This window comes from Arvicola amphibius, chromosome 10 (assembly GCF_903992535.2).
Source record: "Arvicola amphibius chromosome 10, mArvAmp1.2, whole genome shotgun sequence".
Classification (NCBI taxonomy): Eukaryota; Metazoa; Chordata; class Mammalia; order Rodentia; family Cricetidae; genus Arvicola; species Arvicola amphibius.
The window spans coordinates 94,910,989-94,929,954 of record NC_052056.1 but is presented as its reverse complement, the minus strand read 5'-3'; the positions used below and the strand labels follow the sequence as shown (position 1 = coordinate 94,929,954).

General features: G+C 52.2%; 1 protein-coding gene across 2 annotated transcripts in view; it reads left to right on the top strand.

Moving 5' to 3' along the window:
- Nucleotides 1–18,326, top strand: part of Col26a1 (collagen type XXVI alpha 1 chain) — a 128,057-nt gene extending 109,731 nt beyond the window's left edge. For both annotated transcript variants that reach the window (XM_038346560.1, XM_038346559.1), the window contains exons 5-13: nucleotides 3,148–3,304; nucleotides 6,735–6,833; nucleotides 7,390–7,542; nucleotides 9,642–9,725; nucleotides 11,583–11,635; nucleotides 12,519–12,554; nucleotides 13,791–13,844; nucleotides 17,243–17,327; nucleotides 18,166–18,326. In XM_038346560.1, coding sequence (XP_038202488.1) covers nucleotides 3,148–3,304; nucleotides 6,735–6,833; nucleotides 7,390–7,542; nucleotides 9,642–9,725; nucleotides 11,583–11,635; nucleotides 12,519–12,554; nucleotides 13,791–13,844; nucleotides 17,243–17,327; nucleotides 18,166–18,326 — 882 coding nt within the window. The remainder of the gene's footprint in view (nucleotides 1–3,147; nucleotides 3,305–6,734; nucleotides 6,834–7,389; nucleotides 7,543–9,641; nucleotides 9,726–11,582; nucleotides 11,636–12,518; nucleotides 12,555–13,790; nucleotides 13,845–17,242; nucleotides 17,328–18,165) is intronic.
- The last annotated feature ends 640 nt before the right edge of the window (nucleotides 18,327–18,966 follow it).

Sequence of the window (18,966 nt, the reverse complement as noted above, 5' to 3'; positions counted from 1 at the left end):
GCAAGCTTGGCAGCAAGCACCTCTACCCCCTGAGCCATCACACCAGCCCATAGTCTGGCTTTCTTGGACTATGCTCCATGGCAGTCTTCCCCCTGGGAAGTCAGCCATGCCAAGCCATGAGTGCAGGAGCTCAGGCTGTGGCAGACTCAACTTTAACCAAGACTGGGACACCTCTGCCTAGGTTCATGGGCTCTGTGGGCCATGGTGGCCGTGTGGAAGTATCTTGAAGGAGTCAGCCAAGCATTTTGTGCCAAAGCAAAGAGCTGGTGGCAGATCCCTTAGAAGGAGCCCAGAATTTAGCAGGAAAGAGTATCAGGGTCAATCCTCAGAGACACACAGGGTGGACACTTCTTCAGGGATCCCTCTGGCTTGCTCTTTGTCCCAGTTCCCTCCCCCATCCCCCGGGTCCCCATCCCCTCCCCCAACCTCTTATGTGGCTCTACTCCATTTCATGTACCTGGGACTGTCCCCTTGCTCATCTCTAGAGCCTGGGGGATACTGGGATATAGTGCACCCCAACTACTTGTCAACTGCACCCCAAGCCTGCCCCTGTTTAATGGACAACATCTTTATGTTCTCAGTACCCAGGCAAAAGTGGGGAACAGCCTTCCACCATACGCCACAGGGGCTTCAGGCTATGAGGTTCCTGTCACGCCATGTTCACACCCACTGCTCTGAGTCACCAAGCTCATGCCATCCGCAAACACACATTTCTTCCATTACCCCCCCACCCCCACTCCCCGCACCTCTGCAGCATACCCAACAGTAGCCAGAGGTCTGGGATGCCCACGGGGTGGAGCAGGATTCAAAACCCTCCCTTTGTCCTGCGGGCTACGGGGCGGCGGGGGGTGGGGTGGGGGGGGGGAAGGGGGCAGGGGCGGGGGGCGGGGCGGGGCAGGAGAACCAAGGCTTGGCCTGACCACTTGTTCCCTGGGTGACCTCAAAGGAGTTAAGTGCAGTCTCTGAACCTCCATTTCCAGTTCGTGTGTGGGGAGGATCCAGGGAGTCTTCCTGGCTCAAGGATCAAAGAGAGTGGATTAGGGGAGTGGCCCTGGTACCAGGTGGAGAGGGGTCTCACACAGCTGAATGGGAAAGGCATACCGCCTGTGGAACCTCAGGCTAGCCAAGGTCCCAGAGGGCTGTTTATCCCTTTGATTGTCAGCATCGTGGGAGTTACAGGGTTCCCAAGTGCACCCCTCTCTTCCCTAGGGCCCACCAGACTCCAGACTAGACGCCCAGAGCAGTGGTTGTCCTGTGCCCAGCTCAGACACACAGCGCCCTCTGCTGGACATAGCAGGAATAGCTAGGAGCCACTGGGTTTGGACATTTTAATTTAATTTATTTATTTATTATTGATGTTTCATCCGCACACGAAAGGGCTGGAGAAATAGCTCAACAGTTAGGAGCAGTTGGTGCTCTTCCTGAGGACCCAGGTTTGGATTTCAGCACCCACACGACGGCTCACAGTTCTCCATAACTCGGGTTCCAGGGGATCTGATACCCTGTTGTGACCTCCGTGGGCACCAGGCAAACACATGGTGCACAGACGTACGTGCAGGAAAAAATACTCACATAAAACAAAAATAAATAACTCTTTAAAAGTCAACACATAAAGTTATGGGTTTTGTTGTGGTATTACTTTAGAAAGTGAGTGGAGGAAAAGAGCTCCAGGCACAGGTCTTTGCCGTCTTTGAGCCTTCATTGAGGGGAGAGGGAAGGGCAGCGGGTACCGGGGAGCCACCGTCTCCTTGTAGTTTTGCTAGATGTTTATCAAGGGACACGGACCAAAACGAGCCATGTACATCTTCCTTCCTCATCAATCTCCCCATCTATGCATCTGTCCACTTACCCACCCACCCATCCCTATAGCAACCACCCACCCACCCATCCACCCACCCACCCACCCACCTATCCACCCACCTATCCACCACCCACCCACCCATCCCTATAGCAACCACCCACCCACCCATCCACCCACCCATCCACCCACCCACCCATCCCTATAGCAACCATCCTTCCTCCCATCTGTCTGTCTTCCTCCCATCTCCCATTTATCCATCCTCAGTTATTCCCCAGTGAAGGAATGTGAGCACCAAGCCACGAAGAGAGGGGACACAGCGCACGCTCACAGTCTCGCGTGTCAGTGAAGGGGGAGCTTGGCGTCACTCATTCACAGTGACGAGTGGCTGTAGAATGAACTAGAGGGTCTGGAGAGTCACAACTCCTCTGATGAGGACGGAGAGAGGAAGGACAGGGATGTACCTACCAAAGGATGTGTCCCAGCTCAGAGGTATAACCCACCGTGAGCAGGGGACAGCTGAGTCTCAGGGACCATCAGGGGCATGTGTCCATGCACATCCGTGTCCCTGTTCTGCTTCAACAACAGCAACAACAACACACACAGTCTCATGTAGCCCAGGCTAGCCATGAACTCCTATGTACCCCAGGCTGGCCTCAAACTCTTAACCTTCCTGTCACAGCATCCCAAATGCTGAGGACACGGGTATCCCCATCACGCCCAACTTTCTTTCCATTTTCGTTGAGTTTTAATTTTATTTATTTTTTGTGGATGAGGGGTTAGGGGCAGGCACATGCCACAGGGTGCATTTGGAGGCCAGAGGACGAGCAGTAGGAGTCGGCTTTCTCCTTGCACCGTGTGGATTTCAGGGATTGAACTCAGGTCGTCAGGTTTGGTGGCAAGCGTGTTTACTCTCTGAGCCATCTTGCCAGCCCATGTATGTTTTTAGTTGTCTAAAAGTGCGTGCTGTATTTTTTCATGTATTTTAATTGTATTCAACTCAGGAGCGAGAGAGAGAGAGAGAGAGAGAGAGAGAGAGAGAGAGAGAGAGAGAGATATGTATTTTAATTGTATTCAACTCAGGAGAGAGAGGGGGGAGAGGGAGAGGGAGACGGACAGAGAGAAAGAGACAGACAGACAGAGAGAGATATCGATCCTGAGTATGAGAGAAATGTACAGTATTTGTCTTTCCGAGTCCGTTATATTTTGATTAGCCTGACGATCTCTCTGCAAACGGCGCTCCACTTGATGACTGAATAATACTTGGTTGTGTACTTAGACCCTTTTTGCCTGTCATCTACCCCCGTCCTTGCTAGCCAGGGCCTGACCTTCCTCCGTTTTCTGACTAGGTCCTCTTGCTGGAAGCTGCTGAGCAGCCTTCAGGCCCAGACAATGACCTGCCACCCCCGCAGAGCACCCCGCCAACCTGGAATGAGGACTTCTTGCCAGATGCCATTCCCATTGCTCACCCAGGGCCCCGAAGGAGAAGACCCACAGGTCCAGCTGGTAAGCAGGGCCCACGGGGGAGGAATCCGGCCAGGGAGTGAGGTCAGAGTGGGCGCCCAGGGCCTCCACACATAGGCCACACCCTGGCCTCCTGGGTCTGATTTACTCTTGTAGTGTGTTGAAACTCGAAGTAATTGCTAAGAAATGGTGGATTAAGTATAACATCGGGAGTTCACATTCTTCTTAGAACGGTGCCAGGTCTGGTGCCATAGGTCTGTGACCCCAGCTACCTGGGAGGCTGAGGCAAGACCATTATAAGGTTTCTTCTTTTGTTTTGTTTTGATTTGGTTTTTGAGACAGGGTATCTCTGTGTATCTTTGGCTGTCCTGGAACTCACTCTGTAGACCAGGCTGGCCTCAAACTCATAGAGATCCACCTGCCTCTGCCTCCCAAGTGCTGGGATTAAAGACGTGCACCACCACTGCCCAGTTTCTATTTTTTTCTAATTGAAATAAATCCACAAACATAGAATTAACCGTTTATCCCATTTACAGTATAAGCTGAAGGGAGTAGGTATACCTTGGTGATGGAAAAGTGTCCTGGGTTCAATCCCCAGCACCCTTATGACCAACATAAAGGATCTTCTAAAAGGGCAATCAGAGGCTAGGAAGATGACTCAGCAGGTAAAGGCACTTGTCACCAAGCCTGAGAACCTGAGTTCAGTCCTCCAGCTCCACTTGGTAGAAGGGGAGAATTGAGGAGCCGGCATAGTGGCGCACACCTTTAATCCCAGCACTCAGGAGGCAAAGGCAGACAGATCTCTGTGAGTTGGAAGCTAGCCTGGTCTACAGAGTGAGTTCCAGGACAGCAGGACTGTTTCACAGAGAAACCCTGTCTTGGGGAAAAATCAACTCAAATCAAATAGAACAAAACTTTAGCTGGGTGGTGGTGGTGTATGCCTTTAATCCCAGCACTCGGGAGGCAGAGGCAGACAGATGTCTGTGAGTTCAAGGCCAGCCTGGTCTGGTCTATGAAGTGAGTTCCACGACAGCCTGTTTCACAGAAAGACCCTATCTCAAAAAAGAGGGCGGGGATTATAAACTTAAGGTGTGCCTGAGCCACGGAGTGAATTTAAGAGCAGCCTGAGCAACTTAGCAAAACACGACCCTGTCTCAAAGTATAAAATGGACTGGGGGCGTGGCTCAGTGGTAGAGCCCCTGCTTACTATGTGTTAGGTTCTGGGTTTATGTCCCAGGATGGTAATAAACAGAAAGACAAAAGAAAGGTCTGGAAGCATTCAGCTGCTCCTAAGACACATGGAGCCCTATAGATCCATTCTAAGCTCTGGTGTCCCACTCCCAAGCCTCCTGCTCCAGCCTTCTGTGTGCTAGAACTGCAGACCTGGGCCACCTTACTTGGCTTCTTGTCAAGAGCAAAAATAAAATGTCCTTTCTGTAGATTCTCCCTGGAGGTCCAGGCTCTGCGACCAGGCAGCAGAACGCCGCTGTCGTTTGTAGGGACTCTGTTGCAGCTGTCAGTGCCTGTTTGTCCTGGTGTCTTTCCTGTTGCTGGATGAAACAATCTTAAGGAAAAGCGGCTTAGGGGAAGTGAGGATTTGTTTCCATTTACAGATCAGTCCATTATTGAAGGAAGTCAGGGAAGGAAGCAAAAACCATGAAGAAACTTTTGCTTGCTGGCTAACTCCCAGTTCACTCCTGGCTCACACTCCCTGCTCACACTCCTGGCTCACTCCTGGCTCACTCCTGGCTCACTCCTGGCTCACAGCCAGCTCACTCATGGCTCACACTCCCAGCTCACTCCCAGGTTCACACTCCCGGCTCCCTCCCAGGCTCATGCTTAACTAGCTTTCATACGCAGACCAGACCACCCGCCTAGGATCGGCCTACCTCACAGTGTGCTGGGGCCTCCTGCTTCCAAGAAGACAAACCCCACAGACATGGCCCAGGCCAATCTTACCTAGGCAGTGATCAGCTGAGACTGGCTTGTCAGGTGACTCCAGGCTGCGTCAAGTTAAAGTTGATTAGGACACCTGGCTCATGCTGGCTTCAGGCTGTTGACTGGGGGGGGGAGGGGGGAGGGGAGGAGGGCAATTAAGTAGAAGGTTAACAGGGTCATTGTCTCCTCCGGGTTAGTCCCTAGATATTGTCATAAGTTCCTGTGTGTCCCCACACAAGGTCCATAGGAGGATGTCTGTCACCTTCCACCTTATTCCATTGAGACAGGGTCTCTAACGGAACCTGGATGTAAGCTGGAGGCCCACAAGTCCCCATTGTCCCCCCCCCCCGTCTCTGGCACATCACTCCACTAGTGCTGGGGTTACAGCGGCAGACAGTCAGGCCTGACTTTATCAAGGCCTGTGAACAGCAGAGTTAACAGAGGTAAACTGCCCCACGGTCACCCAGTTTGCTGGTGATCCACAGCCCCACAAGACTCTGGGGACACGATTTTCTCCTCTCTTTCTCCTCCCAGCGAATCCCAAGATTTACCTCTGAGATCACACTCTTGCCCTTTATCCCATCTCCCCAGTGACACGGGCCCCAAATCTCCTTCGTGGATTGTCTCAAAACTCACTAGTGCGGTTGCCTGAGACTTTATCAGAGAAAGTGAAGTTCCAGCAATGGCCAGAAGGTGGCAGACACTCCCTACTAATGGTGACTCCTGCCTCCCTGGCCTGAGGAAGTCCCCAGCAAGAGGCACTTTTTAGAACACACACACACACACACACACACACCACCACCACCACCACCACCACCACCACCACCACCACCAGCCCAACTCTTCCTCATGGACCAGGGTCTAATGCACTTTAAATGCTGAGCACCTTGAATGACCCTCAGTTGACTTAACTGTGAGATAAAGTTCCTGTCACCAGACTATCCCTGAACGTTTGTTTCTCCTGCTTCCGCTTCTGAAGCGCTGGGAAACTGGACCTGCTCCACGGCTGCTCTCAGGCCTCTAGAGCATTTCAAGAGGATAGAGGTTCAAGGCAGGAGGCCTGACCCTGCAGACCCTTCAGGGCAGCTTGGGCTCAGCTGCCACAAGTGCTGGACCTTAAGCAAGAAAGAAGAACGGATTTGACGTGTGAAAACAAGCTACAGCCTGGCTCTGTAGCCGAGAGCAGGAGGTCATGCCTCTCTGCTGCTCAGTTTACCCACGTGTAAAAGAGGAGAACAAACAAAGTTATTGGGATCCCAGAAGGGAAAGACAGCTTGTCAGCTCTAATGACTGGTACACCCAGGAGGCTGGGGTGTGGCTCATCAGTAGAGCACCTGCCTAGAATCCCCCAGTGAGGGGCTGGGGTGTGGCTCAGTGGTAGAGCCCTTGCCTAGAATCCCCCAGTGAGGGGCTGGGGTGTGGCTCAGGGGTAGAGCACCTGTCAACAAGCCTGAGCACATACTATATGTGCCCAGAACTGGAGCCTCCATGGCACTCTGAGTCCACAGTGTTTGTCCATTATTCTCTCCCTCAGGGCCTCCAGGACAGATGGGACCACCGGGACCTGCAGGGCCCCCAGGTTCCAAAGGTGACCGGGGCCAGACAGGAGAAAAGGGACCAGTGGGACCTCCAGGTAAGGAACCTTTGTCCCCTGGAGTAAGAGACTGTGATTTGCTTTGTACCTGAGCAGGGGTGCCATTCCGTGCACCCTAATCTTGCTTGTTAGCCTCAAATCTATTGCATTTCTCCTCACCTTCCTCCCTCTCCATTCTTGGGGTACTACAAGACAAAATTGCACAAAGGCCTTTGGGGTGGGGTGGGACTGCTAAGAACTAGGGATTTGTCCCAAGCACCTGAAACACCACCCAGGAATCCCATGATCCCCTGAGTGCTGCAGAGCCCGAGCCCCAGCCCCTGCTCAGAACTGGCCCACCCTCAGTCCTTGCTCCAGAGCTCAACTTCTCCAGAATCCTGATCCCACTTCTTCAAATGCTATCATGTCTGTCCTCTGCTGTCCCTATGTTCCCTGCCTGGAAGGGGAACCCTTCTCGTTAACCCTTGTTTGGTGCAGAGGCCTGTCACTGAGTGCCAAATGACCCCGGCCACTCCTCTGGCCTTTCAGGCCTTCGGTTACCCGTCTGTGACGTCACACTGGTCAGTCTCACTTAACCCTTTGCTCTGCATTGTAGGTCTCTTGGGGCCACCGGGGCCACGCGGGCTTCCTGGAGAGATGGGACGCCCGGGTCCACCAGGCCCTCCTGGCCCGGCAGGCAGTCCCAGCCTCTTGCCAAACAGCCCCCAAGGTGTCCTCTATTCCCTGCAGCCACCCACAGACAAGGAGAGTGAGTGCCGGGTGCCGGGTGGGAGGGACCGGCTGAGCCAAGTTGTCTGTTGGGGAAAACTTCTGGGAGCCCACCATGGTAGGGATCAGTCAGGAAATGAGACTTTGTTCTGAAGGAGGATTGCCTGAGAAAATGGCATGGTGTCCAACCCTGCTCTTGGCCTCAAGGCTCACCGTGCTGGGTCTAATACATCCCACTTAAAACTGCAATTGTCTCTATTAGCTGGCAAGGCAACCCCACGCTTCATTTCAAGGTCTCACCACAATGAGACTCCCAACTGTGTTCATTAAGCTCAAAATGTGACAAAATAGATCAACATGGTCTCTAGGGACCTCAGTGTGGCTATGAGCCAAAGAGGACAAAACATACCTGCTTTATGAGCCCCAAAGGGTCAAAGACTCAGGGTCTAAGGGACTGCTTGGAGGGTGAAAGTTTGTCACTCTGAAAGGAATAGCAAGTTTGAATAGGGACCAAACACTAACCCAAAGCCTAACCCTAACTATGCCCTGTCCCTAACCCAAATGATACCCTAGCCCTAACCATAACCATAACCATAACCATAACTCTAACCCTAACCCCTGGGGTTATTTTAAAATCTTGGAGAAGCTGGCCATGGTATCACAAACCTAAATTCCAGTTCTCAGGAAGTTGAGGCAGGACAATTATTGCTAGCTTTAAGCCAATCTGGAATACATAACAAACTCAAGGCCTGTCTAAGCTACACAGGGAAACCCTGTCTCAAAAAAAAAAATCAAGTGTATTTTTAAAACAATTAGGGCTGGGGCACATGGCTCAGTGGTAGAGCCCCTGCCTAGAATCCCCCAGTGAGGGGCTGTGGTGTATCTCAGTGGTAAGACATCTGTGTAGTATGCATGAGACGTGGGAATCAATCTCCAGTACCACATAAATAAATAAACAATTGCATCAGAAGAAGAGCAATCTAAATTAAGCTTACTATATTATTTACTTATCAGTAGGGGTGTGCCATCTTTCGCGTGTAGAGGTCATAGGACGAACCACTTGTAGAAGTCGGTTCTCTCCACCTACCATGAGGGTCCTTGGTATCAAACTCTGGCCGTCAGGCCTGATGGCAGATGCCACCTTTGGGCCATCTTGTCAGTTCCCAAAGCGAAATCCTAAAGAAGAGGACGGGTAGGGTCCGTGACTGACAGTATGGTATGGAGTTCATGTTGGCTGTCACAAGAATGGAGTAGGGGAGGCCCCTGTTCATCCCCAGTACACATAACGCAAACCTCACCTCAGCACTGATAACTTCCTGCATCCAGGCCTCAGTTTCCCCCAGTTGTAAAGCCAGGTGGCCATGATCCCTAAGGAAGCCACTCTGGAGTTTGAAACCCACAGTCCCTGAGTGCTTACAGTCAGAGTTGGGCTTGTCCCCAAGATCAGATGGGAGTCTAGGTGTATTCAGAGGGTCCCAGGTGGGGCAAAGACCAGTTCCGACTTGCGTCTGTAGCCCGGACTTCCTTGAAGAAATGCCCCTAGTTAGGGAACAGGCATATGTGCTGAGGAGTGGATAATGTTTGTAATGGCCACTAAAATATACCCATAAGCCATGAGGAGCTCAACAGAGGGTCCACCCTGATGTACATGTTTGCATGCATGCATGTGTACATGCGTGAACATGTATGTGCTATGTATGTGTTTGTGCAGGTGTGTACCTGCATGTGTAAAGGGCAGTGGTTGAGCTGAGTGTCTCCCTCCATTGCTCTCCACGTTATTATTAGAGACAGGGTCTCCCACTGCACCTGGAGCAAGCTGATTGGGCGGTCAACAAAGCTGGTGTTTCCAGGCCCCAGTGTTGAGATTGCAGGCAGGCACTACCACTCCCAGCTTTTATGTGGATGCTGGGGATTCAAACTTAGGTCTTCAAGTTTGTGTGACAAGTGCTCTAACCACTGATCCACCTCCCCACCCCTAACCCTGACTGCTTCTGAGCAATAAATGTAGTGTGTCCATTCACACACAGGGTGAGAAGGTGCTGGACTCAGCTCCGGGGAGCCCACTAACCCCTCAGACTTGGCTTCCAGATTGGCCACCTTCACCCCACCCGATCACTGATCATGTGACTCTCTCTGCAGATGGAGACTCCCAGCTGAACCCTGCTGTGGTTGACACAGTGCTGACAGGTGTCCCAGGTCCCCGGGGTCCCCCTGGCCCCCCTGGTGAGTGGATTGAAGATTCTTTCTTGGGCTGAGAACAAAGGTCTTTTTCCTACTTTAGCTATTTATTTGTTGAGACAAGGTAACATGTAGCCCAGGCTGGCCTCCCATTCTCTGTGTGACCAAGGATAACTGCCAACTTTCAATCCTCCTGCCTCTAGCTTCCAAGTTCTGGGATTGCTGAAGTAGTCCCACTCCACCTGGTTTGTGTTAAGCTAGGAACCCAACCAGTCAAGCACGCTACCTAACTTCATCCTCAGGTACTGAGCCCAGGGTTCTTGAGGGCAACTGAAGGGCAGCTGGGCTGTCTATGCCTCATCCTTCACAGACCCTCTGTGTACACAGAGGCACATGTGTGTGCCCCAAGGGTTCCATATGTGGACAGACAAGCAATGTAGGTGGCCACTGCCTCCCTGCTCCCCTCTGTTCTAGGAACAGGGGCAACGGTTGGGTGATGGGGTAGGAGTGTGGCTTGGTGGCACAGTCACTGCTCAACACGCACAAGGATCTGAATTCCCTCCCCACGCTTCTGTAAAACGGAAGAAAGCAATGGCGAGAGACAGATTTGGAAAGAAGATGAATGAGTTCCTACAGAAGATTACATTTGAGAGCGGTGAGGAAGCTGATTCATGGGGTACTGAGGACTCTGGGTGACATGCCACGTCTCTGCCATGTTTGGGATACAAGGACAGCACTTGTTTTATAACTAGACTGTGGTCTGGGACGTCTGCTCCCGAGAGCGGCCACATTGGCGCTCTGGTTAGGGCTCCGTGAGGCTTGGGAAGTGCAAGCCTGGTGGGGGGGGGGGGACAGGCATGGAGCCCATGATGGCCAAGAGCCGGGGCTGGCTCACACCAAAGAGATGTGGAGAATGGAGGGAGAAGCCCTGCGGGTTCCTCTTAGCCACTGCTGCCTAGGAGAACCAGGGAAGAACAATAGGGAGCTTGCTCATCAGCTGATGGGAAGAAGCTGGAACAGTGGAACTTTCCGGAAGGGTATCTGTGGGGTAAGGATGAAGAGGGCCTGACTTGCGACTTGGGAGTGGCGCAGTTTCTAGCCAGTTGCTCTGACAAACACCGTGCATGGCCAAAAGCAGCTTAGGGGAGGACAAGGTTTATTTCAGCTTACAGAACACAGTCTGTCATTGAAAGAAGCCAGGGCAGGAACCTGAGGCTGCAACCATGGAAGAATGCTGCTTATTGGCTCCCTCACAGGTTCAGGCTTGCACAGCAGGGATCACCTGCCTAGGGAGTGGTGCTGCCCACAGTAGGCTTGGCTCTCCTATGTCAACTAACAATCAAGACAATCTCCTAGACAGGCCCACACACCATTCTAATTTGGGCAATCCCTCAATTGGGGCATCTCTCAGATAATTCTCAAGATAACTGTCAAGTTAACAAGTCTATTCAAAATGGGGGGGGGCTTCAGAGACCCCGACAGAGTGTTTCTAAGTATGAGATTTTAATGGGCATGGTGGGTGCTTATGGTAACCAAGGCGAAATGGATGGGGCTTCAGAGGGGCTGGTTCTAGGTTTCCAAATTGGCAGGAGACGGACAGACAGGGCTGGGACATAGTGAACGAGCTCCCTTCTCAGTCTCCAGGTCTCAGATTTGGGGTGACCAGGTAGATTAGGAAGGGAAGGATATGGGTGGATGGAGGTGGGCCTCTGAGAGCTGAGGGTGGGAGGGGTATGGAGAATCTGAGTCTTTTCTGATATGCGCCAAATATTCATTTGCTACCAGTGGTCAGGGGGAAGACCCAGGGCAAGGTCAGAATGCTGGGAATGTTCTTGTTCAGACCCGATGGGGAGGCAGTGAGCTTTTCTGTCCTCAAGTGTTCACCAGTGACTCTACCCACAGGGCCCCCAGGACCACATGGTCCTCCAGGACCTCCAGGAGCACCTGGATTCCAGGTAAGGACTCAGCCATTTCTAGTGTAGTACAGGTGATAGCCTTCAGTGTTACTGTTCCAGTGTGGTACAACTCCCATTCTTTTGATGAGCTCAGTCCCCGAGAGCTTAGATGTTGCTGGAAGAAGCCACATAGACATTCTCAGCAGGTCACCCAGTGATGCCTGAACCCTTGTTTCTACCTGGAGATCACCTATTGGAGAGGAAGCAAGGCCCTAAGCCTAGAATTGCTCTGCCTCTCCAGCCATGTGGTCCATCAGTTTAGAGAAGGGAGTCCAAGTGCTGGCGCCCTGATCTAGGGACAAGGCTGGTAGTGAAAGCAGAGTGGGTTGTGAGACCAGGTGAGGTGTCTGGGTCTTATCTGTGGAGCTCTGTGAAGGTTTCTGTCATATAGATGGAACTGATTGAGCTGGGAGTGATTTCTTACGCAATTGTTTGCATTTCTAGAAGGTCCCTCTGGCTCACTGTATGAGTGTGGGAGCTCGGGTTGCAACTTGGTGAAAGGTTGAGGAGTACATTGTGATCATCTGGGTGCCAGGAGACAGCTGCATATTTAAGCTCTGGGTTCAGCACATGTAAATGCTGGATCAGCACATATAAGGCCGTTCCTGCCTTGGCCACTTGTAGGTTCTTCTGCCCCAGTGCTAAGTCACCTGTTTCCCTCCTCTGCTTAATACTCATGTTTGGCATTGATTTGCTGTATAAGAGATTAGATCAAAAGCTTGCCCAAGACTCGGTGTCAGACTTCTGTTGTGGATGTAATTGCAGACACAGTCAGGTCCCAGGTTTGAACTTCTAGCTTCCTCTTCTGCTGGGACCCAGTATATGTGGGGCCAGAGGCAGGAAACATCAAAGGCAGGAGAGCCCCACTGACCTTTTATTCCAGGGACTGATAATTGAGTGGGTTGTGGCAAGGTCATCTGTAAGTATGGGCTGGGCACTGGGAAATTGGGAGCCAGGTCTGTGTTCAACCCCATAGTGTCCTAAACATAGGCTTGTCTGTCCCAACTAGGAGAGGGTTTGGAGGGCAAGAACCAGGTACAGCCTGAGCTGCCCCAACGGAAAAGGGGTGACTTGGAGGTCACCCAGGACTCCTGCCAGGGAGTATGGCAAGAGTGGAAATAACCTCGTTTGGACTTGTCCTGGGAAGGTCTAGTCACAACTTACCTGGATTAATATGCCAAGTGGTCTGGAGTTTTATATTAATACTGTGTAGCATAAGGCCATAGATTTATAATCTGTGTGACTGGGAAGATCTCTTTGGTTCTGGACCTCCCAGAGTCTGGTGCTCAGACAGCTGGCCTCTATAATTCTTCTCAAACACAAGAATTTATGGATCACAGCTCCAGTCTCCAAGGCCAAAGAGACTGATACTTCATGTTCAAACCTAATATCAGGGTCAGGGAGTGGAAGATGGTCTCCGCTGAATACCTACTGTGTGCTGATACACACAGTATCAGGGAATAGCTTTCATCATGTATTTAAGGCTCACTACCTGCTATCCAGACTATATTTGATTATACTGATTTATCAGAACTGGCAGGTGATGCTCAGAGAGATTACATAATTTCCCCAAAGTCACACAGCTGCACAATAATAGAGCTGGAATTTTGGACTCAGGAGTGTTGGCCTCCAAAACTTACCTTCTCCTGTGTCTCTGCCTAGTGAAAAACTGGCAGCAACAGCTTTGACAACACTTCTAGAACCCAGGCTAGTTTAAGCTCCTGCTCAGCGTTAATCTACTCCATCCCCTTTATAGCAGTGAGATGGATATCATTATTAATCATCTTTAAAGGTGAGCAGTGGAGGCACAGAGAGGCTAAGCAACCCTCTCAAAGTCACAAAGTAGTCATTGGCCATGTATATGCTATGCTATGAGGCTAGTCTTACTGGTTCCATTTTATAGACAGAGAAACAGAGCCCAGAAGCAAAGGCGATTTAATGAACACCCACAAGAGCTAACACATGAATTCCCCAAGTCCCCCATTTCAGATCCAATACACGTCTCTATGAAGGACTGCACAAGTAATGTCCTGATGTATGCCCTCCCTCCCTGTCTCACCCCAGACCGTCTGCCTTCAGTCTCTGCATGTCCCTGTGGGTAGAGAGGTGCCCTTGTATCCTGCCCAATATCTTGACCATGAGACTTGCTTCCTAGGGTGAGCCCAGTGTGAAGGAAGGAGAAGAGGACAAAGCCGCCACCACTGCAGAGGTAACTGTGCCTGTTGGCAGTGTCTGTTGTGGGTGGAATTTTCCATCCTGTCAGCCAGCTCCCAAATAACCACACAGAGACTTATTAATTATAAATGTTTGGCTGATAGCTTAGGCTTGTTACTAACTAGTTCTTACTGCTTAAATTAACCTTTACTTCTAATCTACGTTGTACTGTGTTCTGGCGGTACCTTTTATCAGCCCAGCTTGTTCATATTTCCTCTTCCTGTGTCTCCTCGCGGCTCTGCCCCTCTTCATCCCAGAATTCTCTCACTCTGATCTCCTGCCTAACCACCTCCAACTGGCTTAGCTATTGGCCAGTTGGTGCTTTATTAAACCAATGATAGCAACACATCTTCACAGTGTACGAAAGGATTATTCCACAGCATCCTGTACTAGCGGTGAAAGCCGGGTGCCCCAAGGCCAGCCCTGGGCTGGGTACTGGCTGCTGAGGACAGAGTCTCTCTTAGTCCCCAGGTAATTCCCAGCCCAACAAGGTGAACACTCTTGCAACTATGTGTGTGCCACAGCTGCGGCAACTCACCCTGGGGTCTGGCATGGGAGGAGCTTTCTCAGGAGTGGCTGGTGGGGGCCCACAATCCTGTGGGGAAGATACTGCCCCTTATCAAGTCTCAGGTTACAAAGAGCAGCAGCCACCGTGACTTGGGGGATGGGGGCTGGTGGATGTGAGGCGTTACAGGTGGAGGAAGGGGCTTCAACTTCAGATCCTAATGAGGGAGGATGGGAACCAGAAAAGCCTGGGGCAAGCAAGAGAAAACTGGGCCAAAAGCTTGGAGGTGGAGAAAAGAGAACTAGGGTGCAGGGGGGGTCCTCCTGGGAATCTGTAAAAACAGGGCTGGGAACGTGGCTCAGCTGGTAGAGTACTTGCTCAGCATGGATGAAGTTCAAGGTTGTCCTCAGCCAGCATGGGGGACCTTGGGAGGTGGAGGTACAGTGAGGTGGGGACCAAGAAACAAATAAATGGCAACAGCAAAAATCGGCCAGGAAGGGAAGTGCCTGCTGAGGGCTTCCTGTATGTGTGCAAGGGATGAGCTGGGGGAGTGGGAGCAGGGTAGAGGAGGCCTGGGCTGCGGGAGCGAGGTTGAGCCAGGGCATGGGGAGTGGGATAAGAGCTTTGGGAAATTCTTGCTGTACTTAAGGAATGGGAGATCCTGGTGCTCAGGAGGCTAAGACAGAAGAGACATGGGTTCAAGGCTAGCCTGGGCTACATAATGAGCCCCTGTCTAAAAAACAACCACAGCGAAACAAAGCACACGAGGAAGGGAAGAAAAAGGGAAATCAAATGACAGAGAAAGAGGCAGAAAGATGGGAGAAAGGGCAAGAGGAGAGAGAGAGGGGGGTGAGGGCAAGGACAGGAAGAAAAGGGGAAAGGAAAAGAGAGAGGAAGGAAGTGGAAGGGAGGAAAGGAAGGGGGAGGGAGGAGAGGGAAAGGAGAGGAGGGGAGGGGAATGATGGGGAGAAAAGGGAAAAAAGAGGAGGAGGGGAGGGAGGGGAGGAAGCCTCTATTCTTTGATTGGCTTTTTCAAAAATGAGGAGGAGGGAGGGGAGTGAGGGGGGGAGGGAAGGAGAGGGGAAGGAGGGAAGGGGAAGAAGGACAGCTTGTCTGGAGCTCAGACAAACCCTGAAGACCCCATCCCCCACCCAGAGCCCCTCCCCAGCTAAGAGACATGGACCCTGCCCATAGCTGCCTTCTGTTTCCCACTGGGGACTTCACTCTTACCAACCAGTGAACTCTCTTTGACTCCTCTTTGACTCTGAGTGGAACAGCAGATCTGCCATGTACCACAGGCAGAGCCACACAGCCTCCCTGACTCCAGCTCGGGAGTGGCAGCCTTGCCCCTTGGCCATCTGGTTTGCTTGGCCCTGGTGTCTGTCTTCTCAAGGGCAGCAGCTCACCTTGGCATGGTCAGGTATCTCCACACACAAAGCCATGTGGAATGAAGCTCTGGATATGTGCTTGGCACGAGTTCCTACCAGCACTCTGGGGAGGTTTGACTGTTTCCAGTCTCCTTCTGGCTTAGCTCAGCCTGCTCCACAACACTGATGTGGCCAACGCTCTCAGTGGAGAGTCCAGGCAGGCGCTGTCACTTTCTCTGCCTGTAGGCCCTGAGTTGTGTGCTCTCGCTTCTTGGTGTTTTCTGGAAGATGGTGTCCTAGTTAGAGTTCTGTTGCTGTGATAAACATTGTGACCGAAGTGACTGGGGAGGAAAGGGTTTGTTTAGATTTCGGGTTACAGTCCGTCATCGGGGAAGCTAAAACTTGTAAGAGTTCTTCGTATATCCGGGTTAAAAGCAATCCAATAGTGTGTTCAATATTTGCAAAAGTTTTCTCCCATTTTATGAGTGAGTTTTCATTTTAACAGCACTCCTCACTGGGGAAGAATATCTCGTTTAAGGCACTTGAGTTGTCTTTGTTCCCAGTCATTGTTTGTATGTTAAGTGCTACATCAAAGAAGCCACCACCTAACCCAAGGTTACAATTACCAACACCTACATTTCCTTCTAAAGGCTTTATAGCTTGGGCTCTTGCATTTAGCTGCACGACCTTTCTGAGATGATCTTTTATGTGGTGGGAGGCGGAGGGCTGCTGGAGCTCCAGCCGTGGCTCTCAGGAACACGTGAGTCTGAGCTGGACAGACGGCTCGGCCGTTAATACATGCTGCTCGTCTGTTTGCCTTCTACTGCTGAGATAAACATGGTGACCAAAAGCAGCGTGGAGAGGAGAGGGGCGTTTCAGCTTACAGGTTACAGTCTATCATCAGGGGAAGTCGAGGCAGAGACTCAAGGCAGGAAGCTGGAGGCAGGAAGTGACGCAGAAGCCATGGAGGAGTGCCGCTTACGGGCTTGCTTCCCGTGGATTCCTCAGCTGGCTTTCTGATACAGTCCAGGGCCACCTGCCCAGGGGATGGCACCACCCACAGTGGACGGTGCCCTCCCACATCAACCAGAAATCAAAAAAATACCCCATGGGTTGGCCTAGAAGCCAATCTGATGGAGGCATTGTCTCAGCTGAGGGTACTCTTTCCAGATAACTCTACCCTGTGTCAAACTGAGAAACAAAATCATCATAGGGCATGCTGGGAAGGAACCCTTAGAAAACCATGGCAGGAGAAGAACCTAGGCTGGAGCCCATTGGGTCGAGAGGTGGCGCAATCCATGCAGTGTCGTTATGGGGATGCCGGCTGACTGGGTTTTGGGTTGGTCATTGGTGAACCCTGTTTGGAGCAGCCGGTACTTGGCTCCGATGTCTGTCTGTAGTGGTGTAGATATTGTAGAAGAGGCAGGGATGTGTGGAATGCCCACTGCGTCTGCATAGCCTCTGCTCCTGTCCCACTATGCCTTGACTGAGACCCTGAACTTGGCTTTTTATCCGCACCAGGGTGAGGGTGTGCAGCAGCTTCGAGAGGCCCTGAAGATCCTGGCAGAGAGGGTCCTCATCCTGGAACACATGATTGGGGTCCACGGTGAGTAACAACCAGGCCTCCCACTTTCCCATGACCTTGTGGGGGCTGCTAAAGCTGTGTGGTTCCCCCGCTTCAGGGACTCTACCATGTTACTGCCAGATGGCCCGCACTAAACCCCTCTGCTCAAGTCAGTGTCAAAACCCACTCCCCGGGCTCCCCGGGGATGACCGGCCACACCCACACAAGCCAGGCTGCCTCCCACCTCTGTGGCTTGCCCAGGCCCGTCCCTCCACCTGCTGACCACTCCTGCTGACCACTGACCCACAGCAGAATGTGGTGAAGCTGTCCTGAGTCCTCCTCTTTGTCCTTATCGTTCTTGTCACCATGGAAGGAGTTTCCCCCGCATCTTCCTGGGGAGTCCTTATCTAAGCTGGGGGTGGCTGGTTCCTCTGCAGGGTCTGAAGCTCAGGCCACTTGCTATTGGTTAAAGAATAAGTGGGCAGGTGACTCGAGAGGCAGTGACCGGAGGAGCAAACAGATGGGAGGGTGACTAGGAGGAAGAGTGGATGGGAGAAGGTGGAGGTGGATGAACGGGTGCACAGGGGGTGAGCACATGAATGAACGGGAAAGTGAATGAGCCTGACTACAGGGGTGAATGAATGGGAAAGAAGATGAATGGGTGGGGAAAGTTGAATGGGGAAGTGTATGTATGAATGGGTGAGCAAATTAATAGGTGAATGAGTGTGTGTGCTGCTGAATGAACAAATCAGTGAGTGCGTTAGTGAATGAGTGAGCGAGGCCTACTTGTCTCCTCTCACTGAACTTGCCCAGGCTCTGGGGGCAGAGCCCTCTGGGTAAACTGAGGCTGACTTGAACACCCCTGCTGCCCTTCTTCCAGATCCCCTGGCCTCCCCTGAAGGAGGCTCTGGGCAGGACGCGGCCCTGAGAGCCAATCTCAAGATGAAGCGGGGAGGCCCTCAACCTGATGGCATCCTGGCTGCCCTGCTGGGCCCTAACCCTGCACAAAAGAGCGTGGACCAGGCTGGCGACAGGAAGTAAGAACAAGCCCAGCCCTGGGGCTCAACAGCTGCCGCTTCCTGAAGACGCCCCATGTGGGGCTGGGCATCAGGCAGGGACGATTGTGAAAGACACTGGGAGCCTGGGGACCTTGGGGACAGATGCTGCCTCCAAGGGGCAAGGCCCAGCGCAGACTAGCACCCTGACAGGACCCTTCTTTGCCCCGTCCCCTCCCTCCCACTCCCGGCTGGAGACGGGGTCTGGGTGGGCTGGATGGCAGGCAGGAGAATAATCCTGATTCTCAATGGCTGAGCCCCAGCTCCATTAGGGGCCAGGGCCAGCCGAGGTGCTTTCCCTATATTGTCTCATTTAACCCTTAAAAGGTAGGTCTGTGATCCCCAAGCAGCGTGGGGAACGAGGTGTGGAGAGTACACGTGACCAGATCCTGGATATCAGTGGGGGCGGGTATGGTATCGTAACCCAGGCCTCCCTATTGCCGAAGCCATGACTTACGACCCTGGCTAGCTTCTTCCCCTCTTCATGAGGTATGTGGCCCAGGGCACTCCTGAGGCAGCGGGGCTGCTGGGAGGCAGGGCCACCCAGAAGACATGGGGCTCTACAGGATTTGGTCCTGCCTCTCTTCTTCCGGTCTCTTCCTGGATCTGGGGACAAGGGGCAGCTT